The sequence below is a fragment of the Hordeum vulgare genome, chromosome 5H (genome assembly GCF_904849725.1).
Source record: "Hordeum vulgare subsp. vulgare chromosome 5H, MorexV3_pseudomolecules_assembly, whole genome shotgun sequence".
In the NCBI taxonomy this organism is placed as follows: Eukaryota; Viridiplantae; Streptophyta; class Magnoliopsida; order Poales; family Poaceae; genus Hordeum; species Hordeum vulgare.
The window spans coordinates 468,591,639-468,617,689 of record NC_058522.1 but is presented as its reverse complement, the minus strand read 5'-3'; the positions used below and the strand labels follow the sequence as shown (position 1 = coordinate 468,617,689).

At 43.3% G+C, this 26,051-nt stretch overlaps 2 protein-coding genes across 2 annotated transcripts; both read right to left on the bottom strand.

Moving 5' to 3' along the window:
• Positions 1-449: 449 nt before the first annotated feature.
• LOC123398984 (dicarboxylate transporter 2.1, chloroplastic-like) lies at positions 450-4,309 on the bottom strand. The gene is made up of 4 exons (XM_045093424.1): positions 3,439-4,309; positions 2,261-2,574; positions 1,088-1,536; positions 450-819 (listed from the first exon to the last, which is right to left on the bottom strand). The coding sequence occupies exons 1-4, from the start codon at positions 4,222-4,224 to the stop codon at positions 704-706; spliced, it is 1,665 nt and encodes a 554-aa protein (XP_044949359.1). The 5' UTR covers positions 4,225-4,309; the 3' UTR covers positions 450-703.
• A 590-nt stretch (positions 4,310-4,899) lies between these two features.
• On the bottom strand, positions 4,900-11,288 carry LOC123398985 (queuine tRNA-ribosyltransferase catalytic subunit 1-like). The gene is made up of 16 exons (XM_045093425.1): positions 11,143-11,288; positions 10,960-11,012; positions 10,022-10,115; positions 9,385-9,563; positions 8,854-8,904; positions 7,858-7,914; positions 7,606-7,726; positions 7,323-7,389; positions 7,183-7,224; positions 6,867-6,972; positions 6,660-6,770; positions 6,033-6,104; positions 5,828-5,929; positions 5,700-5,746; positions 5,584-5,611; positions 4,900-5,397 (listed from the first exon to the last, which is right to left on the bottom strand). The coding sequence occupies exons 2-16, from the start codon at positions 10,975-10,977 to the stop codon at positions 5,239-5,241; spliced, it is 1,254 nt and encodes a 417-aa protein (XP_044949360.1). The 5' UTR covers positions 10,978-11,012; positions 11,143-11,288; the 3' UTR covers positions 4,900-5,238.
• Positions 11,289-26,051: the final 14,763 nt, after the last annotated feature.

Genomic DNA, 26,051 nt, shown 5'->3' with positions numbered 1-26,051 from the left:
TAGCAGATGCGTAGATCGGTATGTGTAGGTCCGGAACGGCATGGTCATGACATTGCTTCGTGCAACTATGTGTTTTTTTTTCTTTTCTTTTACTCTTGTTATACCTAAATAATTATAGTTGGAGAGAACTAGTTTAGTTTTTCTCAACTATAATTATTTCGGTGCAGAGGGAGGGAGTAGATGTGTGCATACACAAGGGGTGGAAGATCACCAGAATTGCTCCTTTGTAAAAATGTGCTTCCTGCTGTCTCAAGGTTAATATTTGCTGCAGATGCTAGCTGCACACTTGTTCTTTTACACATGTTGCCATGGATTGCTACTTGGACCGCCTCGATTTTCCGCTCATTTAAACAGTACTCTTTCCGTCCCCTAATTCTTGTCATGGGTTTAGTTGAACAACGGCAAGAATTATGGAGCGGAGAGAGTGTTTGGGGAAGAAAAGACGTCTGTAAAAATTGCAGGTTCAGAAATAGACCGGTACTCCAACCATGGAGAATACTGTAACAAGACTGGCATGTTTTAGCATCGAACTGTTCAGCTCTAATCTACATTACAGAAAACGGGGAACTGTACAAGATGAAGAGGAAATGACCCAAGGCTTGACACAGACATCTGACATATCATCAATAGAGCTCGGAACCATGGACAATTCAGCGAGTTGCAGAGCAAACGTTTTCGTCACCTTACAGTAGTGCAGCTAGTGTCAATAGAGCCCCAGAAATTTCCACCAAAAGGTACCAACAACTCCCCATATCAAAGCATTAATCAGGGCTGTTATAAAGCCCAGCCTGAATATATCTGGAAGCTCGAGGTACCCCGCTGCGGAAAGAAAGCAACAGGTTACTGACTGTCAGCTTATCGGTATCAACACACTTACTGATTTAGCATGATGTAGATATATAAAGAAGGTACAACATAAAACAAAATAGCTGCTTTTCTCATTCTACATGTTTATTTGCCATAATTTTCATTTTGCCTTTTCCGTCCTATGTCAATCTACAGCCATATGTAAATGTACTTTTTTTTTTAAACGAGAAATGCAGGGAAATTTCATTTGAAAATACGGAAACAAAACGAATCTGCGTACCTCCAAAATATACCGCAGCTTGTCCACTACTATAGTGTGTTAGTGCACCAAACAGATTTGTGCTGAATGCCAAAGCAAGCGCAGACAGCACACGAGGAACACCAGCCGCTACATGCATAGCTAGAAACGCAGAGTATAGAGCTCCAACATGCCCCGTCTGACTCGCAAATAGATAGTGAATGAGGAAGTAGGAGGCCTCAAGAACAACAAAAGCTGCAGGCCAACTCAATGAGAAAGATTCAAGCAGCTTGGCAACGGAAGTTGACATCCACGACACGATTCCAAAGTTTGTGAGCTGTCCCGCCATTGCAACTAGAACCGCAAACCAGGACAATGTATCCCATGCCGACTTCTCACTCAAGCAATCATCCCAGTCTAGCACACCAAGCAGGAGAAGAATAGAGAGCCCAAGCATCGCAGCAACAACACTAGATACACCAATAGCATCCCTGCACAGATATTGTGAAATGGATTATACAGTCAGACTTCATGACAGTAGTCCAATTCAGCAAGATATGTTGCAGAGCATTTTAGGGCACAAGGCATAATATCTTGTAAATGATATTCTGATGCTCTTTCTGATTCATGGCTCTGGTCATCAGACATAAGGTATTCTTGACATACTAAAGGGGACTAAAATAAACATGCAGAATATGGTGGCGTTTAACTGGAAGTAGGATTGGGAGTAGAGATGGGTTACATACTGAGTTGGGCTTGGTATTGAGATATGGGTTTTCACTAGAAACATACAAAGTCAGAAGCAGGATCCCACTGGTTTCTATTCATCCTCCAGATTAAATGTTGTATCAGTGCAAACATCTTGAACAATGAACAGGTAATTTCCAGACTTCGATTATAGATATAGCTGAAATTTTTATCAATATCGGCGAACTGTTTTAAATATATAAACTGAAATAAAATATGATTATTCCAGTTGTACTTGACTAGGCGCCTATCAATTAGACAAAATTTATTTTTGAAGCAAGAGTTCCCCACAATTTTCATCAGTTATACAGTATATCACATTGATAGATCAATGTAGTCAATTTAGAGGAAGCACTAAACCCATGAAAATCAACAGTTCAAACTGAAAACATACTAAAAGACACAAGCCGCATGACAATACTTAAGGTCAATATTATGGGGCACTTTATTACTAACATAGAAACTTACCCGAACACCCATAATGACACTGCAAGAATCATTGTACCAATCATAACCCACTCATTCTTAGTCACCGGGCCCATGCGCTTCAGCTTTTCTGCAGCTAATGCTGGGGCTTCAGGTGTGTCTTTTATTTCAGGGGGAAAGATTTTATATAGCAAGTATGGTGTTGCTAGCAGGGACACTATAGCTGGCAAACTAGCAGCCTGGAACCATGACACCCAGGGATTTGCAACTATGATACCAAGCTCCTCTGCTAGCTTCAAGCATAACAGATTTTGTGCTGCAGCAGTCAGGAAGAGAGCACTTGAGTTACTACCTGCCTGCCAAGAAACAAAAAAGCATAATGGTTATGTTGTAAGAAATGCTGTAAGAAATTAGGTTAAAATGGATGGCTTGGGTCTTGCAGTTGATCAGGTTGTTTCGTACCACCCAGTCGCTTACCTTAGTAAACCCCAAAGTCCGATATGAACCAAGCTTAGGTTTCATATTTTAACCATGTTACCTGTTGTGTTTTAACTGTTTGTCACTTGTTATTTCCAGATAGATTAATATTTTCTTCAGTTCAACCTTGCCAATTTACTGAATAATGTTGTGAGGAATCAGGACTCAGCTGAACAATGCACTACTGTAGTTTCACCATAGAACCCTCCAACCGATAGGAATAGGATACCCCCTTTAGAAAAGCTGTCAAGAGATCACGAAACTGAAATGCACAAAATAACAGACTGACATGCTAGAGCTCCAAAATTAGTTTTAGCACTGGATGGTGTACACTAAATAACTTCTGACCAAGCAAGCATCGATTTGGCACATACGGGATTACAGGTTCTTGCACTAATTCCGCCTAGGAAAATCATACTAACACCCACATGTCCTAATAGTAACAAAGAAATGGTGCACCACCTTCAACCTGTGCAGAGCACAGCTCCACAAGAGTTTAAAACGATGGAGGTAACACGATCGGCAGTTGAGCTGTGAACCCTTTCTGAAACAAATATAGCCGGGGGAATGCACACTTCAAGAGTTCAGGTATAGTGACAATTAGCAACTGTGACTCTGGCGCATTCATTTATTAGAATCCTACTGTGACAGGCTTGTAAGATCTATCTATTCCATGGCCAAGTTACCAGCAGCAAGTTCATCAAACGAACGTTGAATAATGAAAATCAATTTACATCACTTACCTGGAACTGGGTCATCACAAGATAGGAGCCGAGCTTCCGCGACGACTGGTCGTTAGGCTTGCTGCCCGCGGAGAGCGCGAGCGACTTGATGATAGGCAGGAAGACGCCCCCGGCCCTGGCGGTGGTGCTGGGCATGGCCGGCGCGATGCAGGCCTCGCTGACGGTGAGCCCGTAGGAGAGCCCCAGCGTGCTGCCCCCGAGCCACTTGATGAAGTAGGTGGCGATGCGGTCGCCGAGGCCGGTCTTGACGAAGCCTCGCGCGAAGAAGAAGGAGATGACGATGAGCCAGATGACCTCGTTGGTGAAGGCGGAGAAGGCGGCCTCGAAGGGGAGCGTCTGCGTGGCCACGGCGGTGGTGAGGCCGACGAAAGCCCAGGCGCCCACGGGCAGCGGGCCGAGCACGAGCCCCGCGATGGTGGAGAGGAAGATGGAGAGCAGCTGCCACGCCTGCAGGGTCACCTCGGCGGGCCGCGGCGCGAGGAAGCGCACGGCGAGGCCGGCCGCGAGGGAGACGACGAGCGGGACGAGCTTGGCGCCGGCGGGGGCAGCGCCGGCCTCCACGTCGGGCTCGGGGTCGGATTCGGGGACAGGCGATTGCGAGGCGAGGAGACGCCGGGCGTGGCGGCGAGGGGTGGGGGAGAGCAGGCGATGCTGCGAAGACAGGGGGCGGGAGGCGAGTGTGAGGGGAAGGGGAGCGGGGAGGTGGAGCTGGCGCCGGCGGAGATGGTTCGGGGCGCGGATGGGCAGAGGCGGGCGGTGCGAGACGGCGATCCGGAGGCGCTCCATCGGCGCCGGCGGCGGGCGGAACGGTCCAGGAGCAAAGGCGGGCGGCGGTTTCAGAATCCCGTCCACGGAGATCGGCCCTGTAATGGCTGCGGTTTGAAATAAGCATTTTTAGCATAGATACTAACGGCGGAATCTGGGATACCCAACGCCTCGCGGGCTTCGCCCACTGACATGTGAGGCCCCGTGCCTCGCGGCCGCAGACGGACCCACCCGGCAGCGTCCGAAGGAGGGGTACGGCGCCTTGTTTACTGATGATACTACTACCTGGGATCGGCGTGGGGACGAGTCGCGATCGCCGGAATCTGCAGCCTCGCCACCGGTGGTGGATCCCGCGAGGCACCGCGTTTCGACGGGAAGCGGCGGCCAGCAGGGTGCCGACACGTTGCTTTAGTTGATACTCCGTAGTTGATACTGACTGCCAGAAGCGTCTGCCGTCCGATGAGAATCGAACAATCCAGATGACCGGCCAGGTCATTTTCCTGAAGATCGCACACATTTCCCACGCGACATTTTCCATGCCATGAAACCAATTGCGTCGCGGGACCACCTGTAATAAACACCAAACATTGCAAGCAATTCCAAAAAAAAAGGCAATATTCAAGCCAACAAAGAGTGTGAGGAGGACCAGAGTTTGGACAGAAAGAGTGTGACGGCTGGAGAAGCCGCCACATTCAGTGAAACAAAATGAGCTGCGTCGCGGCAGCAGTTTTCATGAGTATAATATATAGTGATGCTGTTACAACTTTCCGTAAACTGTTCTTGCAGCAAAACAATCAATGGCAGATGCTATAACACCTTGGAGGCTACCAAAACCTATGAGCAGCTAGTTTCAGCATACGGTTGGAAAAATCTCTATGCTGAAGCAATGAGAGCCAGGCCTACGCCATCTATGACCCAGAAAAACCTCGTGAAAACGCGTCATGTTAAGTACGAAGGATCACTTCCACGCGGCAATCCTTCCTATCGTCAACCGGTACCGTGGTATCTGTAATGAATGCCCCCGAGCGTTCCGCGTCAGGGGCACTTGGTCGGCGGGCAAAACTCCGCTATGTCGACGCCAGCAGCCTCCATTGCGTCATGCTGACAGTTGGTCGGGGTGCAGCACTCCGATATGTCAATGCCGGCAACCTCCATTGCATTGTGAACCCACTTTGGCACGTCGCCCTTCGGGAACTGTCATCATCGTGATTTTAGCGTTTACGGGTAACTCAAACTATTAAGAAACATAATAACAAAACAGGTATGGTGTTGGCTTTGTAGATGATTGGGTAGCAGATGGTACAAGGAGGTAGTTTGTTGCTCAGCTATTTTTGGTTCAAGCAATATATGATAGAATAGAGATTGGAGGACAAGACAAACCTGCACCCTCAAGAATCCTCGCACGAACCTGCAACATGTCAGCGGAATTTCGTTATTTACCAACACACTATTTCACTGACAAATCAGGCAGATTTATGTCGAATGAGACAACATACTCTGGAAATCGCCCTTCAAGAATCGACATGTGGAGATCTCTACTTAACTGAAACAGAAATGAGAGTGATCAAACAATAGCTGACGGTGCTCAAAATGAACTAATCGGAAAAAAATATTGACAGGGTACCCGCATCATAAACGATAAATTGTGATATGACAGCAGTTGAGAGCCCATAGGATCTTTCGTGACAAGACAATGCAAGTATGCACGTGTATAGTTTTTGCAGACCTGAACAATAAGAACACCATGTTAGTATTTTATACAGAACTCCAAAGATTGTAATTATATCAATCGGTTTACCACTTTGTTCCTAGTGGTGCTGAAGCCATACCATACATGGACAGGAAGGATCAATGGGCCGTTCATCAGTTGCCATTGCGTTTTGTTTTAACTTCAGAACACCCTAAGGAGATACAGGAAAACAAAGGTCACATAAATCATCAATGAGAATTAAAGTTAAAGGGGTAGATAAAGTAGATTCGCACCAAGACTACCTCAAACATAGGCTTAAAGCCTAAACCTGCTATAAAAATGTGCCTGCTTCTACAACAAGCATAGTTAATTTAGATAATATACCCAACAAGCATAAATGCCAGGGTCCCCGTTGCACCACCATCAAATGATTTATCAACAAGTCCAGCTTATGGGGTTTCTAGAAGAAACAATGTCCCCTCCCACTCACTCACACGGACACACCTCTCATGTGATTCCGTTGCAGTAATGGTGAGCTAGGAAAGTACAGAGATTGTGATCTCAGGGTTCAGATTGGACTATGGTTGCATATGTTACTGTTTTTACCAATATCAGGCCAATGGAAGATAAGTTCTTTGAAAGCCAAGGATCAGTAGGAAGTTTCAAGCAAAAGACTGAGATATACTTATCAGTGCTAAAATAAAATGCTTCACACAGTTCCTCTAGCTTGAATTGCATATGATTGTCAGGGAAAGAACTTTCCTACCTCAGGCACAAGTGCGCTCCCAAAGCGAGCAGTGCGTGTTGGATAGACGCAGTCATACATATCTGCACCCAAAGCACTGCATACTACAATATCAAGGGGATAACCAACACCCTGCATATCAGAAGAACAGCAATGTCAACCAAACAAGTTCTGCGTGTTGCGTGGTTGAAAGCTTAACATGAGCACTTTGAGAAGATTAGAACTTACCATAACATATCGTGGTTTATCTTCAGGCAATCCAGCGGTGCACTGGGCAACAACGCGCCAAAACGAATCTTTATCTTCACCACCTGCAAGACCACCAATGGCATATCTAGCAACAAGAAATTCAAAAATTCAGCCACTAAACTGTTGAATTAATAGCAGGGAGTCATGGAAAATGCATAAAAAACATATAAAGAAAGATGAAGCTTTCAAGTATGTGGCAGATATTGGAGGTCATGGAAAAACCAAAAAGATCTTTTGGCTGCAAATAAGAAAATTATGCATGGAATGTATGGGTGAAATATTTAGTCTGACATACCCTGGAAGGTTCCGCTCAACCAAGCCTCTCACGCAAATATCTCTGGAATTAAAAGAGTTGCATAGTAACTTATCAAACTGTATTGATTGTATGAATGCGTACCTTTCATGCATGTACTACAAGAAGTAACATAAACTAACCTCAGAACTGGATCTAATCCTCCTTGCACGATCCCAAATAAGTTTTGGACATCGGGCTTCTTGTGAGCTACAATATTGGAAGAAGGAAAATACCAGACTTTAGTTAACCACATGCTTATCGGAGTTTTAAATGGTCTTCAATACATCTTAAATCCATAAAATAAGTAGAGGCAGTGAGTGAAAAGATCCTAAGCTTTAACTTGAAGATGGGAAATAGTTGATTACTAAACCTAGATGAGTACTCCTATATAATTTGGCCAAGAGGCAAGACTAATAACCATACCAGCTATGCACCTATCAATCCAACGAAGGGTACGATACATAGCTTCCTCTATCCTCGGGCCGGTAATTGTTGTCTTAACAACATCATCAAGAGCCATGATTATATCAGCTCCAATGTTGTTCTGCATTCATGTCCCGGAAATATAAAGGATGGGCACACAAGTGTTAAGATATAAAATCAGCATTTTGTGATAGCAGAAGTCTAGTTCACAATGACTCAACGAGTTCAAAGTTCATTAAGGAAAGGACATACCTGAATATGGATTGATTCCTCAGGCGTCAAGAGCATGGGTTTCCCATCAACAGGTGACTGTAGATTGGACACAGAAGAATAATAAAATTAGAGAATGTGCAAAACAGAAAGCAGTTCTCTGCAGCAGTAAAGTTTATCCAGGGAAACAGAGAAACAGATAAAAATGCATTATGAAATGCTGGGGAAATTCATTTCCACAAATGAAGCCACAGAAACTTTCTGCTTCTAGCATCAACATAAAAATTAACATAGTAGACAGATTAGAAATGGAGAAGTTAACTGTCGGCTAGTCGCTGGGAGAAGGGTGGCAAGCGAACCACTTTTGATGGTAGTTTTAAATCTGAGACGAGATCAAAAGATGGCAGTTTAGAAACGAAAATTGCCTTCTCTAACAGAAACTGCCATGTCACTCTGAAGAAACTACCATCCCCTCAAACTAAAAATGGCACCAAAATCGTTCGCAAATGCCACCCCCTCCTGGCAACCGTTCGCCAGCTAAGGGGGTTCTTAGAAAAAGGATCGCATTGGACATTGTAGATCATGTCAAAATGCGGCGACATGACACTTGATTTATTTATTATCTTCCCGCAAAAAAAGATTTATTCATTATTCAATATCTGCTAATGAAAAATAATATCAGTTAATTGTACATCAGTCTCACAGGACCACTTGTCATATTGGAAATTACAGTTTGCACAATTGAAAATAGCAAGATTACATGGAAAAATGAAAATATAATTTTGAATAAAATGTACTACATAGAAAGACATTTAAATAATAACAATTCAGTTTTATGATGAAAAAGCAAAATCTTAATACTTGACAACCCTAAAATAACCTGAACCTGCCTAATTATTTTGTTACTCTATGATAACAAACATGAGCATCATTTGTACGAATCAAAAATTAAAAACAATGGCATACCCTAATATATTAGTAATTTAATCTGACTAAAGGGTACAATAGTATTAGATAGTAGGTAGATGTAAAGTGTACCTGAAAAGTAACTCCTTCCTCAGTAATGTCAGCCAAATGCAGCAAAGAGACCTAAAACCATGTTGACAAATTAGTAATATTTCAGAAGCAGACCTAAAAGGGGCATGAAGATAAATAAGTGAACATGTCAATGGTAATCTTCCAACAAGCACCAGCTTTCCTCTTTTGAATAGATATTTGACTGGAACCGGTGCTAATGTAAATATCACAGATGGAGCTCAGCATGCAATTTAATATCTAGTAAACAACTACATGTTTCAAATTTTGCTCGAAAGTGGAGCCACTTGATGTGCAGAGCCTAACTAATTGCTAGTAGAACCAAACAGAAATATTAGCCATCGCATATCATTAGGCAACTGGCAGAAATCAACAATTATCACACACGATTTAAACTAGGGCACAGGAAGATTCATTTACAATGGAAATGACATATTTTATTTAGTATTGACTTGGCTGAGTTAGTTTTGCGTGTTCAAATGGTGAACTACAAAACTTAATGTGAAAGGTAGGATGATAATGATTTGGAGCAACCATTTGGAAACCACCAGAGTCAGTCAGCAATGCCCTTTTCCAATTCATAAACTTGTGAAGGCCACCCAAGTCATCAATAAGTCGAGAGCCAGGACGAAGTTCAAGATGGTAGGTATTTCCAAGTATAATCTGACAACCTATAGCCTCTAACTGGTCTGTAGCCAAGCCTTTTATTGTACCTGAGCAAAGAAAAAAAAACATAGGAATGACACAAGAACGACTGTGAGATGCAAGAATCGCACACATCATCGGGCAAAGTTGAGTCACATCCAAAATCTCTTAATCACGGTATGAAACTGAACTAGTTTAATCAGAAAGAAGTACACCCAAACTGGGTTAACCGAGAATAGTAACTCATTGTTGAAGTCAATATTTGCTTTAATGATGAAGATTGGAGAGTGAAGACATGCAAACTAAGAAATTTGAATTTTCCATGGATAAGACAATGCTAGAACATTATTCATCAGCACAGTACAGGTATAAATCCGACATTATCCATTCAAGTCGCCTCTAATTACTTGCATGAACTCAGTTATACAAAAATACAGCAAGTTCATATTTTACACAAGAAAAGGCTCCATTTCAGACTGAACTAGCATATGGCAGAGAAATGGTACGAGATCCAGAAATATAATACCTTGGGTTCCAACAGGCATAAAAAGTGGCGTTTGACAAGTAAAGTGCGGCAGAGTTAACCGAGCAGCTCGAGCGCGATTAAATCTTCCTAAGACCTGAAAGCACAAAACAAGATAATTTTCACTCCAGATTCATCTTTATGGTCAATGTTTCATCATTAAGGTCTACTATTCAAAACTCGATGTTCCCAATTGCTAGAACTTAGGTTCAACCAGCCAGCTTCCATCATTTTGTCCAATAGAGGTGATGAGGTTTGACAGTAGCAGCAATATGAGCTGTCAGTGGTACCACTACCACTGCACCGTCTATCTGTATCATTCTGAGAGCATGTACCACGTGGAGCCACTTTTCAAACTATTTCCCTTATTCTTTTTCGTATTATATGGAGGTATGGACCACTATAGGCCTATCGCATATCCTCTGAAGAGTAGTAAAGAAAGAAAACATGAAGATTTTACCTTAAGAGAGGCACCAAATACAGTATACCAGGTAAAGACAATATGTAGGGAACTCTGAAAAACACGTGCCTAAGGCAGTAGGTGCATTAACTGTGAAGCACTGGTCAGCAGTAGCACTACTGCACTAGTAGTCAACAGTGATTCCATGTTAAAACAAAACAGTATTAGCCTAATTGGGAGTCTGTGGTTGCAGAAAATCATCTGAGACACTACATTTATTATTAGAACCCAACATTGCATCACATCCAAACGTCATAGTATTAATTTATCAGCTACAGTACGGAAGCAGTACGATCTTATCTATTTCGTCACCACTAACTTCTTCAGCTAAACTCCAATTTGCACAGTCCGAACAAAGAAACCGCCGGGGCTGCTCATCTCAGGAATCGAAGGGCATGGACCAAACTACAGAATATGAAAAATGTCGAACCGAAAGCTAAGCACGTGTTGTTATTATCCATTAATTAAAACTTGGACGAACCTCGAACCGGAGCGCCATGGAGGGAGGAGGGTCTCGAACCACTGAGCCGGAACCTGCGCGCCAGCGTTTCCAGTTAGCTCAGGAGACGAACTCGAAGGCGCGAATAGCAGAGGGGGGTGCTTCTCTTTTGGCGCGAAACAGAGCGTCAGGCGCGAACCGGCGGAGGAGTGCGGCAAAACTAACCTGAGCTGAGACGTTGGGGCGGTAGGGCTTGTTGCAGAGGCGGCTGCTCTCGCCGGCGGCGGGGGGGAGGAAGCCCTAGACTGCCTCGGCTCCTTCCAAATGGAAAGGGAAGACTCCGTGGCGGCGGCCGGCGGAAGCCTAGAACTCGTTTAAAAAAGAGGACGGGATTTTGCACGGAGCACCCTGTCGTTCTCGCCGCCGTGTCGCCCGTTCTCCATTACAGCGGTCCAAGGCCTTCGGGCATCGGCCATGGCCAATATTACTACTCAGCCCATGACTATGCTTTTGGGCTTTAACCGTCGCAGCCCAAGGTTGTCTCCCGTTGCAGCCCATGATGGATCATGTCATATCAAACCGAGCCACTTTTCACCGGGAGGTCCTATACGCCGCTCGCTGCGGCAAGCAGTCGGCCTCCCGCACAGGAGTTCCCCTACTGGAAGTAGAAGTGCAGCCGCGATCTACTGGGCCGGCATCACAGACACATTTCATATTTATTGTAGCATACAACTATTTCAATTGTTTGAGCACATTTTAGAAAACACGAACATTTTTTTGGAAAATTTCAGATTTAGAAGTAGTTTTTGTTGAAGTAATCCAAACATGTTTATTGAAAGTTTGGTAAGTGCTAGTGTCTCATGAAAATATATGTAATAGTTTTTATGCAAAGTTGATTCCGTATTAGGATAGTTGTAGCGGAGTCGGTTCATGTGTTCAAGTTTGGTAGTACTAGTTTTATGTTAGTAGGATTAGCTTAATTGAGTTCAGTGTAGCCGGTAATTAAGAAAGTGTGTGTCTGTGTATGACTTGCATGCCATGAGTACCGAGTCATGTTCCGAATAGTATTTAGCGTGTCCGTGCGGTAATAGGACAACTGCCGGACTATTTGGCGTGTATGTGCGGTAATAGGACAACTGTCGGGTTTGTTAGCTATACAAGCTTTGGTCCTATATATACACATTCATATACGTTGTAAGATTGCATCAGAAAAACGAGAAAAGCAATAAAGAGATATTTACGAGGCACGACACGTGCCTCTGGCCATCTTTGTGTTACTGTGTTCGCGTGCGTGTGTTCTGGTCCCGGTGTTTGGGTGAGTGCCGGTGAGATATCGAATGCTCAGATAGTTCGTATACGTCGAGCCGAGTTGCGCGTATATGACTAGTCGAGCTGCAGGATGATCGTGTGTTCGATCCTGAGGGCGAAAAGCCAACAATTGGTATCTAGAGCAAGGTGTGGAAGCTTCGCCGTCAAGTTGTGTCACGGTGGAGTTGTCGTCACCGTCAAGTTGTGTCACGGACAACGGAAAATCGAAGAAGAGAATCATGTCGACTTCAAAGGCGAGTGGTGGTGGTGTGACCACCCAGTACCCCATGCTTGATGATGACAATTATGGGGTGTGGGCCGCGAAGATGAAAATCTTCATGCGTGCGCGTGGAGTTTGGGCAGCGGTGGAAGGTGACGGCGCGGTCGAAGAGACAAAGGACCAAGAGGCTTTCGCCGCCATAATTCAAGGTGTGTCTGATGGTGTTTTCATGTCCATATCGGAGAAAGAGACGGCAAAGGAAGCTTGGCAAGCGCTCAAGGAGATGCATGCTGGAGATGGTCGTGTCAAGAAGGCACGTGTTCAAGCTCTAAGGAGGGAGTTCGAGAGGATGAGTATGAAGGCGTCAGAAGGGGTTGGTGAATTTGCGTTAAAACTAACCTCCCTGGTTAATGAGATGCGAGCTCTCGGATCAAAGATGGAGGACGTCACGGTTGTGGAGAAATTACTACGAGCCGTTCCGGACAAATTTTTACCGATCGTTGGCACCATAGAGCAGTGGGGCGATGTGACGAAGATGTCGGTGATGGAGGTGATCGGGCGGATAAAGACCTATGAATTGACGTTGAAAGGACGGGAACGCGACCAAGAAAAGGAGCGGTTAATGTTCTCGCGCAATAAGGAGAAAGATAAGCAGAAGTATCGGAAGTTCGACAAATCTAAAGTTCGCTGCTACAACTGTCAGGACTATGGGCACTATTCTCGAGAGTGTCCTAATCCGCGGTAGGAGGCAAAGAAGGAGCACGATATTCTGTAACTAGATAAAGTGGGCGTGGATGATGGCCCAAGGTTGCTTTGATGAAGAAGCTGCGACGGAAAAGAAACAAAAAAAACAGAGTCGTGTCTTTAGTTTTTTCTTGTGTCTGAGTCGTTAGTGTCTCTCGACGAGAAGACGAAGGTCAGCGTGAAGATGGATGTGCACCAGTTAAGTTGAATTCCTACATGAAAGGCTATGTGTTTAGTCTGCATGTAGCACGCTAAGATGTAACGGCGTGGACTGGTAATCCAAATAATGTGTTGGTTCCAAGTCGATGAGTCGAGTGTTTGAATTAGAGGGTGAATGTTGAAGTAATCCAAACATGTTTACTGAAGTTTGGTAAGTGCCAGTGTCTCATGGAAATATATGTACTCCCTCCGGTCCTTTTTACTCCGCGTATTAGATTTCGGTCAAGTCCAACTTTGCAAAGTTTGATCAAATTTATATTAAAAAATATCAATATCTACAATACCAAATATATACACTATGAAACTACATTTCGTAAAGAATCTAACAATATTGATTTGGCATGGTGAATGTTGATAATTTTTTCTATAAGTTTGGTCAAAGTAGAGATGCTTTGACTTTGGACAAAACTTATATCTATACCTGTTGGAATTATGCCCTAGAGGCAATAATAAATATAGTTATTATTATAATTCCTGTATCAAGATAATAGTTTATTATCCATGCTATAATTGTATTGAATGAAGACTCATTTACATGTGTGGATACATAGACAAAACACCGTCCCTAGCATGCCTCTAGTTGGCTAGCCAGTTGGTCAATGATAGTCAGTGTCTTCTGATTATGAACAAGGTGTTGTTGCTTGATAATTGGATCACGTCATTGGGAGAATCACGTGATGGACTAGACCCAAACTAATAGACGTAGCATGTTGATCGTGTCATTTTGTTGCTACTGTTTTCTGCGTGTCAAGTATTTATTCCTATGACCATGAGATCATATAACTCACTGACACCGGAGGAATGCTTTGTGTGTATCAAACGTCGCAACGTAACTGGGTGACTATAAAGATGCTCTACAGGTATCTCCGAAGGTGTTAGTTGAGTTAGTATGGATCAAGACTGGGATTTGTCACTCCGTGTGACGGAGAGGTATCTCGGGGCCCACTCGGTAATACAACATCACACACAAGCCTTGCAAGCAATGTAACTTAGTGTAAGTTGCGGGATCTTGTATTACGGAACGAGTAAAGAGACTTGCCGGTAAACGAGATTGAAATAGGTATGCGGATACTGACGATCGAATCTCGGGAAAGTAACATACCGAAGGACAAAGGGAATGACATACGGGATTATACGAATCCTTGGCACTGAGGTTCAAACGATAAGATCTTCGTAGAATATGTAGGATCCAATATGGGCATCCAGGTCCCGCTATTGGATATTGACCGAGGAGTCTCTCGGGTCATGTCTACATAGTTCTCGAACCCGCAGGGTCTGCACACTTAAGGTTCGACGTTGTTTTATGCGTATTTGAGTTATATGGTTGGTTACCGAATGTTGTTCGGAGTCCCGGATGAGATCACGGACGTCACGAGGGTTTCCGGAATGGTCCGGAAACGAAGATTGATATATAGGATGACCTCATTTGATTACCGGAAGGTTTTCGGAGTTACCGGGAATGTACCGGGAATGACGAATGGGTTCCGGGAGTTCACCGGGGGGGGCAACCCACCCCGGGGAAGCCCTTAGGCCATAAGGGTGGCGCACCAGCCCTTAGTGGGCTGGTGGGACAGCCCAAAAGGGCCCTATGCGCCAAGGATAAGAAATCAAAGGAAAAAAAAAGGGGAGGAGGTGGGAAGGGAGGTGGACTCCCTCCCACCAAACCTAGTCCAACTCGGTTTGGGGGGGAAGAGTCCTCCCCCTTGGCTCGGCCGACCCCCTTGAGGGTCCTTGGACCCCAAGGCAAGGCCCCCTCCCTCCCACCTATATATACGGAGGTTTTAGGGCTGATTTGAGACGACTTTTCCACGGCAGCCCGACCACATACCTCCACGGTTTTTCCTCTAGATCGCGTTTCTGCGGAGCTCGGGCGGAGCCCTGCTGAGACAAGGTCATCACCAACCTCCGGAGCGTCGTCACGCTGCCGGAGAACTCTTCTACCTCTCCGTCTCTCTTGCTGGATCAAGAAGGCCGAGATCATCGTCGAGCTGTACGTGTGCTGAACGCGGAGGTGCCGTCCGTTCGGTACTAGATCGTGGGACTGATCGCGGTATTGTTCGCGGGGCGGATCGAGGGACGTGAGGACGTTCCACTACATCAACCGCGTTCTCTAACGCTTCTGTTGTACGGTCTACAAGGGTATGTAGATCACTCATCCCCTCTCGTAGATGGACATCACCATGATAGGTCTTCGTGCGCGTAGGAAATTTTTTGTTTCCCATGCGACGTTCCCCAACAATACCTAATAATAAAGCGGCTATTGCTTCTGTTAGAAAATCCACCACGGCATTTTTATAAAAAAAGCTCCTGTAATTTTTGTTATTCAACCCGCGCTCCATCATTTATCTGCAACGCAAAAAGAAAAAACAATTCGCTGCAAAAATTATACCCGTACGCATCGCCTCCTCCCGTCGACCCTGGGCCACCCTGCCTGTGCCCAGGCCGCCGCCACACCACTCGTCGACGCGGCCGACCTCAACCGCCACCGCTGCCGATCTCAACCCACCCGCCTCCGCGGCTGTACCTCTCCCCGCTCACTATGCCCGTTGCGGCGCTCGAGCGCATCGCGTCGATCCTGGTCCACCCTGGCATGTGCCCAGGCCGCTGCCACACCACTCGCCGCCGCGGCCGACCTCAACCACCATTGCTGTCGATCTCAACCCACCCGCCTCCACGGTCGTACCTCTGCCCACTTGCTGCCCCCGTTTCGGTGCTCGAGCACAGCTTCTGGATCAAATCAACACGACAGCTACAACGACTTGGGATGATGTGTCTGCTCGATGCAGAATGGCGGCGGCGCGCGGATAAGGTGCGGCGGAGCGAAGTACTTGCAGGTGGAGGCGGGCCTCCATGGATCACACGGGAAACTCCGAGGTTATGGCGCGGCAACGGCGACTCCTTATGGCCAGATAGAGGCGCCTAACCCTTGCTCCCCTCATCGTATCCCCTCCTCCGGCAGGAACTCATCATCTGGTGAGATCCCCTCCCCATGCCTCCAACCGTGTGCCAAGCACCGGCAAAAGATTTTGTTTTGTGGGAATTTGTTTGCTGATGAATGAATGTATTGAATGAAAGATTGCATTGTTGTAGAGAGAGAGAATGGAACACCACCTTCAGTTTGTCATCTGATCTCACATTCTCTACCCCATGAGTGAAATAAGATAACAGTCCATTGATCAATTCATGTAGCCTCTTTGTTTTGCTTTGCTTGTCCCGCTCAATTTCTCATCATGATGGAATTAACAATGGACGGGTTGATTTCTCAATAAAATAGGATAGGACTGACTACATTAGTTAGTTAGCTTATTATTTTAATAAATCAAAATGATTATAAAAATATTAAAAGCATGTGGTATTTTTTTTCTTCCGTTGCAACGAACGGGCCCTTTTCCTAGTGCAAACTAAAAAGGATTGGAGAGAGTAAGAGTTTTCATGCAAAGTTGAGTCCGTATTAGGACAGCTGTAGCGGAGTCGGTTCATGTGTCCAAGTTTGATAGTACTAGTTTTATGTAAGTAGGATTAGCTTAATTGAGTTCAGCGTAACCGGTAATTAAGAAAGTGTGTGTCTGTGTATGGCTTGCATGCCATGAGTACCGAGTCATGTTCCGAATAGTATTTGGCGTGTCCGTGCGGTAATAGGACCACTGCCGGGTTTGTTAGCTACAAGCTTTGGTCCTATATATACACATTCATATACGTTGTAAGATTGCACCAGAAAAACGAGAAAAGCAATAAACAGATATTTACGAAGCACAACACGTGTCTCTGGTCATCTTTGTGTTGCTGTGTTCGCGTACGTGTGTTCTGGTCCCAGTGTTTGGGTGAGTGCCAGTGAGATATCGAGTGTTCAAATAGTTCTTATACGTCGAGCCGAGTTGCGCGTATACGACTAGTCGAGCTTCGATCCTGAGGACGAAAAGTCAACAGTTTTGGATTGCACAAAAAGAATACACAATAATAAATAGTTTTTTCAAATAAATTGAACATTTTTAAGGAAGAAGAACAAAAAATTAAACACATTTTTTTAATATAAATTGCAAACATTTTACAGAATACTGATCATTGCTTGAATTTATGACCAACTTTTTAAACCACGAACATTTTCTGAAATTCCTGAACAATTTTCGACCATTCAACAGTTTTTCAATTTGAGAACAAAATTTCCTAAAAGAATATTTTCTGGAGTCCCTGAATATTTTTTTCAAAATTATTACTAAATGTTTAAAACATGGAGATTTTTTAGAAAAATGTGAACAAAAAATTGAAAATGCAGAAATTGTTTTCGAGTACATGAAGCGCTTTTGAATTTGTGAACAAAATATAAATTTTGAACAAATATTAAACCACGAAAATATTTTAAACTTCGGAACAAATATTTGAAAAAGGGAACATATCATGATATTTCGGACAAAAAACTGAAAGCACGAACATCTTTTGAATTGGTGACATAAATTTAAAAATGGAATATTCCACGAAATTCGGAAAAAAAATCAAACCACGAATATTTTTCAAAATTCTTGATCATTGCTTGAATTCATCACCAAAATTTTAAACCATGTTTTTTTTTAATTCCTGAACATTAATCAAACCTTCAACACTTCTACAATTTGTGAATACATTTTCCAGAAAGAGTATTTTTTGGAGTTACTGAACATTTTTTTATATTCTTACTAAATATTAAAATAGGAACATTTTTTCAAATTGCTGTACAAATTTTAAACCTAAATATAGTTATTTGCGAACAGTTTTTTTTTAATATTAAGTTTAAAAATAGCTCATATTTGCAAATTTTGTTTGGGAGTATTTTGATTACAGGAACAAAGTTTGAAATTCCTATAAACTTTTTGAAAGAGAACTTTATCTGTGTATTTAAAAATAGATTTTTTAATTCCTGGACACTTTTTAAAAGGCAAACATTTTTATGGAAATCCTGAACAAATTTTGAGAATGAGGCTATTTTATTAAACATGAACATTCTATGAAAATCGTGAAGAAATTTAGTAAATGCGAAAAATTTACGTATGGATATGCATTTCTTTGGAAAAGTGGACACAATTTGAAACATTGAAACATTTTTGGAAATTGCAAACAAAATGTTGAAACCACGTACATTCTTTAAAGGATCCAATATGGGCATCCAGGTCCCGCTATTGGATATTGACCGAGGAGTCTCTCGGGTCATGTCTACATAGTTCTCGAACCCGCAGGGTCTGCACACTTAAGGTTCGACGTTGTTTTATGCGTATTTGAGTTATATGGTTGGTTACCGAATGTTGTTCGGAGTCCCGGATGAGATCACGGATGTCACGAGGGTTTCCGAAATGGTCCGGAAACGAAGAGTGATATATAGGATGACCTCATTTGATTACCGGAAGGTTTTCGGAGTTACCGGGAATGTACCGGGAATGACGAATGGGTTCCGGGAGTTCACCGGGGGGGGCAACCCACCCCGGGGAAGCCCATAGGCCATAAGGGTGGCGCACCAGCCCTTAGTGGGCTGGTGGGACAGCCCAAAAGGGCCCTATGCGCCAAGGATAAGAAATCAAAGGAAAAAGAAAAAAAAAGGGAGGAGGTGGGAAGGGAGGAGGACTCCCTCCCACCAAACCTAGTCCAACTCGGTTTGGGGGGGGGAGAGTCCTCCCCCTTGGCTCGGCCGACCCCCTTGAGGGTCCTTGGACCCCAAGGCAAGCCCCCCTCCCTCCCACCTATATATACGGAGGTTTTAGGGCTGATTTGAGACGACTTTTCCACGGCAGCCCGACCACATACCTCCACGGTTTTTCCTCTAGATCGCGTTTCTGCGGAGCTCGGGCGGAGCCCTGCTGAGACAAGGTCATCACCAACCTCCGGAGCGCCGTCACGCTGCCGGAGAACTCTTCTACCTCTCCGTCTCTCTTGCTGGATCAAGAAGGCCGAGATCATCGTCGAGCTGTACGTGTGCTGAACGCGGAGGTGCCGTCCGTTCGGTACTAGATCGTGGGACTGATCGCGGGATTGTTCGCGGGGCGGATCGAGGGACGTGAGGACGTTCCACTACATCAACCGCGTTCTCTAACGCTTCTGCTGTACGGTCTACAAGGGTATGTAGATCACTCATCCCCTCTCGTAGATGGACATCACCATGATAGGTCTTCGTGCGCGTAGGAAATTTTTTGTTTCCCATGCGACGTTCCCCAACAGTGGCATCATGAGCTAGGTTCATGCGTAGATGTCTTCTCGAGTAGAACACAAAAGTTTTTGTGGGCGGTGATGTGCGTTTTGCTGCCCTCCTTAGTCTTTTCTTGATTCCGCGGTATTGTTGGATTGAAGCGGCTTGGACCGACATTACTCGTACGCTTACGAGAGACTGGTTTCATCGTTACGAGTAACCCCCTTTGCTCAAAGATGACTGGCAAGTGACGGTTTCTCCAACTTTACTTGAATCGGATTTGACCGAGGAGGTCCTTGGATGAGGTTAAATAGCAACTCATATATCTCCGTTGTGGTGTTTGCGTAAGTAAGATGCGATCCTACTAGATACCCTTGGTCACCACGTAAAACATGCAACAACAAAATTAGAGGACGTCTAACTTGTTTTTGCAGGGTATGATTGTGATGTGATATGGCCAACGATGTGATGTGATATATAGGATGTATGAGATGATCATGTTGTAATAGAAATATCGACTTGCACGTCGATGGTACGGCAACCGGCAGGAGCCATAGGGTTGTCTTTATACTAACGTTTGTGCTTGCAGATGCGTTTACTATTTTGCTAGGATGTAGCTTTAGTAGTAATAGCATAAGTAGCACGACAACCCCGATGGCAACACGTTGATGGATGATCATGGTGTGGCGCCGGTGACAAGAAGATCGTGCCGGTGCTTTGGTGATGGAGATCAAGAAGCACGTGATGATGGCCATATCATGTCACTTATGAATTGCATGTGATGTTAATCCTTTTATGCACCTTATTTTGCTTAGAACGACGGTAGCATTATGAGGTGATCTCTCACTAAAATTTCAAGACGAAATTGTGTTCTCCCCGACTGTGCACCGTTGCTACAGTTCGTCGTTTCGAGACACCACGTGATGATCGGGTGTGATAGACTCAACGTTCACATACAACGGGTGCAAAACAGTTGCGCACGCGGAACACTCGGGTTAAGCTTGACGAGCCTAGCATGTGCAGACATGGCCTCAGAACACATGAGACCGAAAGGTCGATCATGAATCATATAGTTGATATGATTAGCATAGGGATGCTTACCACTGAAACTGTACTCAACTCACGTGATGATCGGACTTGGGATAGTGTAAGTGGATCATGAACCACTCAAATGACTAGAGAGATGTACTTTTTGAGTGGGAGTTTAGCATATAATTTGATTAAGTTGAACTCTAATTATCTTGAACATAGTCTAAGTCCACTTTGAATATATTTGTGTTGTAGATCATGGCTCACGCGACAGTCATCCTGAATTTTAATACGTTCCTAGAGAAAGCTAAGTTGAAAGATGATGGAAGCAACTTTGTAGACTGGGCTCGTAATCTTAAGCTAATCTTACAAGCTAGGAAGAAGGATTATGTCCTTAATGCTGCGCTAGGAGATGAACCACCCGCTACGGCTGATCAGGATGTTAAGAATGCTTGGTTAGCACGTAAGGAGGACTACTCAATAGTTCAATGTGCAGTCTTGTATGGCTTAGAACCGGGACTTCAACGTCGCTTTGAGCGTCATGGAGCATTTGAGATGTTCCAGGAGTTGGAGTTTATCTTTCAGAAGAACGCCCGGATTGAGAGGTATGAGACCTCCGATAAATTCTATGCTTGCAAGATGGAGGAAAACTCGTCTGTCAGTGAACATGTGCTCAAAATGTCTGGGTACTCAAACCGTCTAGCTGAGCTGGGGATTGAACTCCCGCAAGAAGCTATCACTGACAGAATCCTTCAATCACTGCCGCCAAGCTATAAAGGCTTTGTGTTGAACTACAACATGCAAGGGATGAACAAGTCTCCCGGCGAGTTGTTTGCGATGCTGAAAGTCGCAGAGTCTGAACTCCGTAAAGAGCATCAAGTGTTGATGGTGAGCAAGACCACTAGTTTCAAGAGAAACGACAAAGGCAAGAAGGGCAATTCGAAGAAGAGCGGCAAGCCTGTTGCCAATCCGCCGAAGAAACCCAAAGCTGGACCTAAGCCTGAAACAGAGTGCTTCTATTGCAAGGGTATGGGTCACTGGAAGCGCAATTGCCCCAAGTATCTGGCAGATAAGAAGGCGGGAAAAGAAAAATCAGGTATATTTGATATACATGTTATTGATGTGTACTTAACCGGCTCTCGTAGTAGTGCCTGGGTATTCGATACCGGTTCTGTTGCTCACATTTGCAACTCGAAGCAGGAACTGCGGAATAGACGAAGGCTGGCGAAAGATGAAGTGACGATGCGCGTAGGAAATAGATTTTTTAATTCCTGGACACTTTTTAAAAGGCAAACATTTTTATGGAAATCCTGAACAAATTTTGAGAATGAGGCTATTTTATTAAACATGAACATTCTATGAAAATCGTGAAGAAATTTAGTAAATGCGAAAAATTTACGTATGGATATGCATTTCTTTGGAAAAGTGGACACAATTTGAAACATTGAAACATTTTTGGAAATTGCAAACAAAATGTTGAAACCACGTACATTCTTTAAAGAATGGACATTTTGATGAAAAAATGTGTACCAAATTTGAATACACGAGCATTTTATGAAATTACGAATATTTTTATGTAAAATGAAAATATATTTTGAAAAATGTCCAAGAGTATTGTGAAATTGTGAACAAATTTTGAAATTTTTTCTTAATTTGTAAACAAAATTTAAAAACATGAATATTTTTTGAGTTTCTCCACTCAAAAAAATATATTAAACGGGAATATTTTCTATAATTATGAACAAAATTTTAAAATGAAATGTTTTTCACAAATGTTGAACAGTTTTAAAAAAATAAAAAATCAATTTTTTTGAAATTTTGCTAAAATAAGTGAATTTTTTTTAAATGGTAAAGTTTTCTGAATTTTGAACATTTTTTCTATTTCCGAACAAACTCTGAAAATAGGAAACAATTTTTGGAAAATGTGTTTTTTTGAATTTCTAAACATATTTTAAAAAATGAAATAAAAACATGATAAAATTAAAAGAAGAAAGTAAAAGAAAAAAAGGAAAAAAAATGAGAAAGAAGAAACAAGAACAAAAAAATGAAAGAAAACCGAGAAAACTCGAGTGAAAACATGGAAAAACCTGGTCGTTAGCCGGAGTGTAAGTGTGCGAAACGCCAACTATTTGTCGTAGAGAGCAGCGAATAGGGTTTTCCCATTTCACCCTCAAATGCAGCGAGAGGGACGAATAAGCTCTATTTTGGTACTACACCAACGAACGCAAGAGCGAGATCCATTCGTCGTAACGGGACACAAGAGCGCTCTCTCGAGACCTCTCCTTCCTTCTCCAAAATAAACAACACGGGACGAAGTAGAGGCGGACTCGAGTGACTTTCCTTGATGAAGGCACGTTGCAACTTTAGCCATCTAATCTTCATCCAAAACACATCCAACGGTGTACATGAGACACACGCAAAAATTGCAGGATCTAGCAGTTTGGGCACGGACTGGCAGTAAATTAGGGATTCGCGGGCTTGCGCGTAAGTGTGAAACTCTCCCGCGGCTCCGACCTGTCGGAGAGGAAGCGGGCCACACCGCCACATCCTCGAGAATGGGAGTGGTTTCTCTGAAATGATTAAGCCCGAGAAAAACACCAAATGGTATGTACTTTTTGTTTATGCCAAAAGTAGTATCAAATGTGACAACATCATCAAAATGTGCATAGTCAAGGATCATTTTAGCATGAGCCCAGAATATGTTGGTTATATCCTCCTCACAGTCCAACTGTAGTGCATATTGGAATGATGGATTGTCGGGAATTTTGTTATGAAAATATTTCAACATACTTCCAGCTTGTCCAAAAGCCAGCTCCCTCTATCGCTTGGTTCGCAAATGATTTTTTTGATCACGACAAGTATATCCAAGGTTAATCGGTCCACCAACTTGACGAGAAGAAAACTCATGGCAACTTATGGCATAATGCCAAAATCATCAATGATTTCAATTTCAAAAGCTTGTCGTTCTGAAATCTTTATTTGGGATATCATCAAGTTATTGGAAATATGCCCTAGAGACAATAATAAAGTGGTTATTATCATATTTCCTTGTTCATGATAATCATTTATTATCCATGTTATAATTGTATTGATTGGAAACTCAGATACATGTATGGGTATATAAACAACACCGTGTCCCTAGTAAGCCTCTACTAGACTAGCTCGTTGATCAAAGATGGTTAAGGTTTTCTCGTTGATCTAAGAGAATGATGTGATGGACAAGACCCAAACTGTAAGCATAGCATTTGATCGTATCACTCAGTTTATTGCTACTGCTTTCTTCGTGTCAAGATCTGTTCCTAAGACCATGAGATCATGCAACTCTCTCACACCGGAGGAATGCCTTGTGTGTATCAAACATCACTTCGTAACTGGATGGTCATAAAGATGCTCTACAGGATATCGTTATTTTCTTACCTTCACTGATGATTTGAGTAGATATGTATATATTCACTTAACGAAGCACGAGTCTGAAACATTTGAAAAGTTCAAATAATTTCATAGTGAAGTTGAGAATCATTGTAACAAGAAGATAAAGTATTTGCGATCTGATCATGGAGGAGAATATCTGAGTTATGAGTTGGTATGCATTTAAGACAGTTTGGAATTGTTTCACAGCTCACGTCACATGGAACAACACAGCGTAATGGTGTGTCCGAACATCGTAAGCGTACCTTATTGGATATGGTGCATTCTCTGATGTCTCTTATTGATTTGCCACTATCATTTTGGGTTTATGCATTAGAGATAGGTGCATTCACTTTAAATAGGGCACCATCTAAATCCGTTGAGACGACACCGTATCAATTATGGTTTTGCAAGAAACCTAAGTTGTCGTTTCTTAAAGTTTGGGGCTACGACGCTTAAGTCAAAAGGCTTCAACCTGATAAGCTCGAACCCAAAGCCAAGAAGTGTGTCTTCATAGGGTACCCTAAGGAAACAATTCGGTATACCTTCTATCCCAGATCCGAAGACAAAGTCTATGTTGCCAACAATGGATCCTTTCTAGAGAAGGAGTTTCTCTCGAAAGAATTGAGTGGGAGGAAGGTAGAACTTGATGAGATTATTGAACCGTCACTTCAATTAGAGAGTGACACGACACAAAAAGGTGTTTTTGTGATGCCAACACCAATTGAAGAGGAAGCTAATGATGATGATCATGAAGCTTCAGATCAAGTTACTACCGAACCTCGTAGGTTGACAAGGACACGTACTGCTCCTCAGTGGTACGGTAATCATGTCTTGGAGGTCCTGTTGTTGGACAACAGTGAACCTACGAGCTACAGAGAAGCGATGGTGGGCCGATATGTTTCCAACGTATCGATAATTTATGAAGTATTCGTGTCATATTCACCTATGTTTACAATGTTTTTATATGGCTTTGATGCACTTTTTGTGATTGATTTTGAATTAACCCGGACTGACGCTCTTTTCAGCAGAATTACCGTGGTGTTGTTTTTTTGTGGAGAAAATGGAAATTTTTGGAATCGCCCAAAACTTTTTAACGATTTTTTCTCGAACATATGAGCAATATTGGAGCAAAGAACCACCAGAGGGGACCCACCTGTGGGCCCCAAGGCGCCTTGATGCCTCGGGGTCCCATGTGGCTCCGTTTAGCGTGATTCCAACGTAAAAAATTCATATATATATATATATATATATATCAAAACCCTCAAAACTAAACAGAGAACTTCCACTCTGCCGCCGCAACTCTGTGTATCAACGAAAAACCCATCTCGATCCTTTCCAGTACCATGTTGGAGGCAGAAATAATCTCTCGTGGCCATCTTCGTCATCGTGACGGAGGCCATGACGAGGAGGGAGTAGTTCACCTTCAGGCTGAGGGTATGTACAAGTAACTATGTGTTTGATCTCTCTCTCTCTCTATCTATCTATCTCTCTCTCGTGTTCTTGAGATGGCATGATCTTGATGTATCGCGGGCTTTGTTAATATAGTTGGATCATATGGTGTTCTTCCCTTGTCATCTTGTTGTGATGAGTTGAATCTGTATCTTTGAAATCTCATTATGTTGAACTGAATATTGGATTTGAAAACACTTGATGTATATCTTGCATGCGGATACCCGTAGTGACATTGACGTATTCTATTGTTCACTTGATATATGTTATGGCATCAACTTGCGGATTCCAGTGACCTTACGGGATCTATGCATAGGGGTTGATTGCACATTTTCTTACTACGTTCTCCGATAGAAATCTTGGGCGTACTCTTTGAAGTTCTTTGTGTGGGTTTGAATATGATGAATCAAAAATTGTTTGATGCATGTCGTATAATTAGCCCACGAATAGTTGAGGTGACATTGGAGTATCTAGGTGACATTAGGGTTGATTCATATTTATCATGGGTGTTATTCTAGTACGAACTCTAGGGCTGTTTGTGACACTTATAGGAATAGCCCAAAAGATTGATAAAAAAGACTAACTTTGAGGTGGTTTGCTGCCTAC

What these genes read in the sequence shown, in the direction of transcription:
- LOC123398984 (XM_045093424.1), bottom strand. Translation starts at nt 4,224, where the DNA reads ATGGAGCGCCTCCGGATCGCCGTCTCGCACCGCCCGCCTCTGCCCATC. An exon ending in TTGTGATGACCCAGTTCCAG is followed by an intron (nt 2,575 to 3,438) that starts GTAAGTGATGTA and finishes GTTTCTTGGCAG; the next exon opens with GCAGGTAGTAACTCAAGTGC. An exon ending in GTGTCATTATGGGTGTTCGG is followed by an intron (nt 1,537 to 2,260) that starts GTAAGTTTCTAT and finishes ATATCTGTGCAG; the next exon opens with GGATGCTATTGGTGTATCTA.
- LOC123398985 (XM_045093425.1), bottom strand. An exon ending in TATGCCTGTTGGAACCCAAG is followed by an intron (nt 9,564 to 10,021) that starts GTATTATATTTC and finishes TTCTTTGCTCAG; the next exon opens with GTACAATAAAAGGCTTGGCT. An exon ending in ATCCTTCCTGTCCATGTATG is followed by an intron (nt 5,930 to 6,032) that starts GTATGGCTTCAG and finishes CTTATTGTTCAG; the next exon opens with GTCTGCAAAAACTATACACG.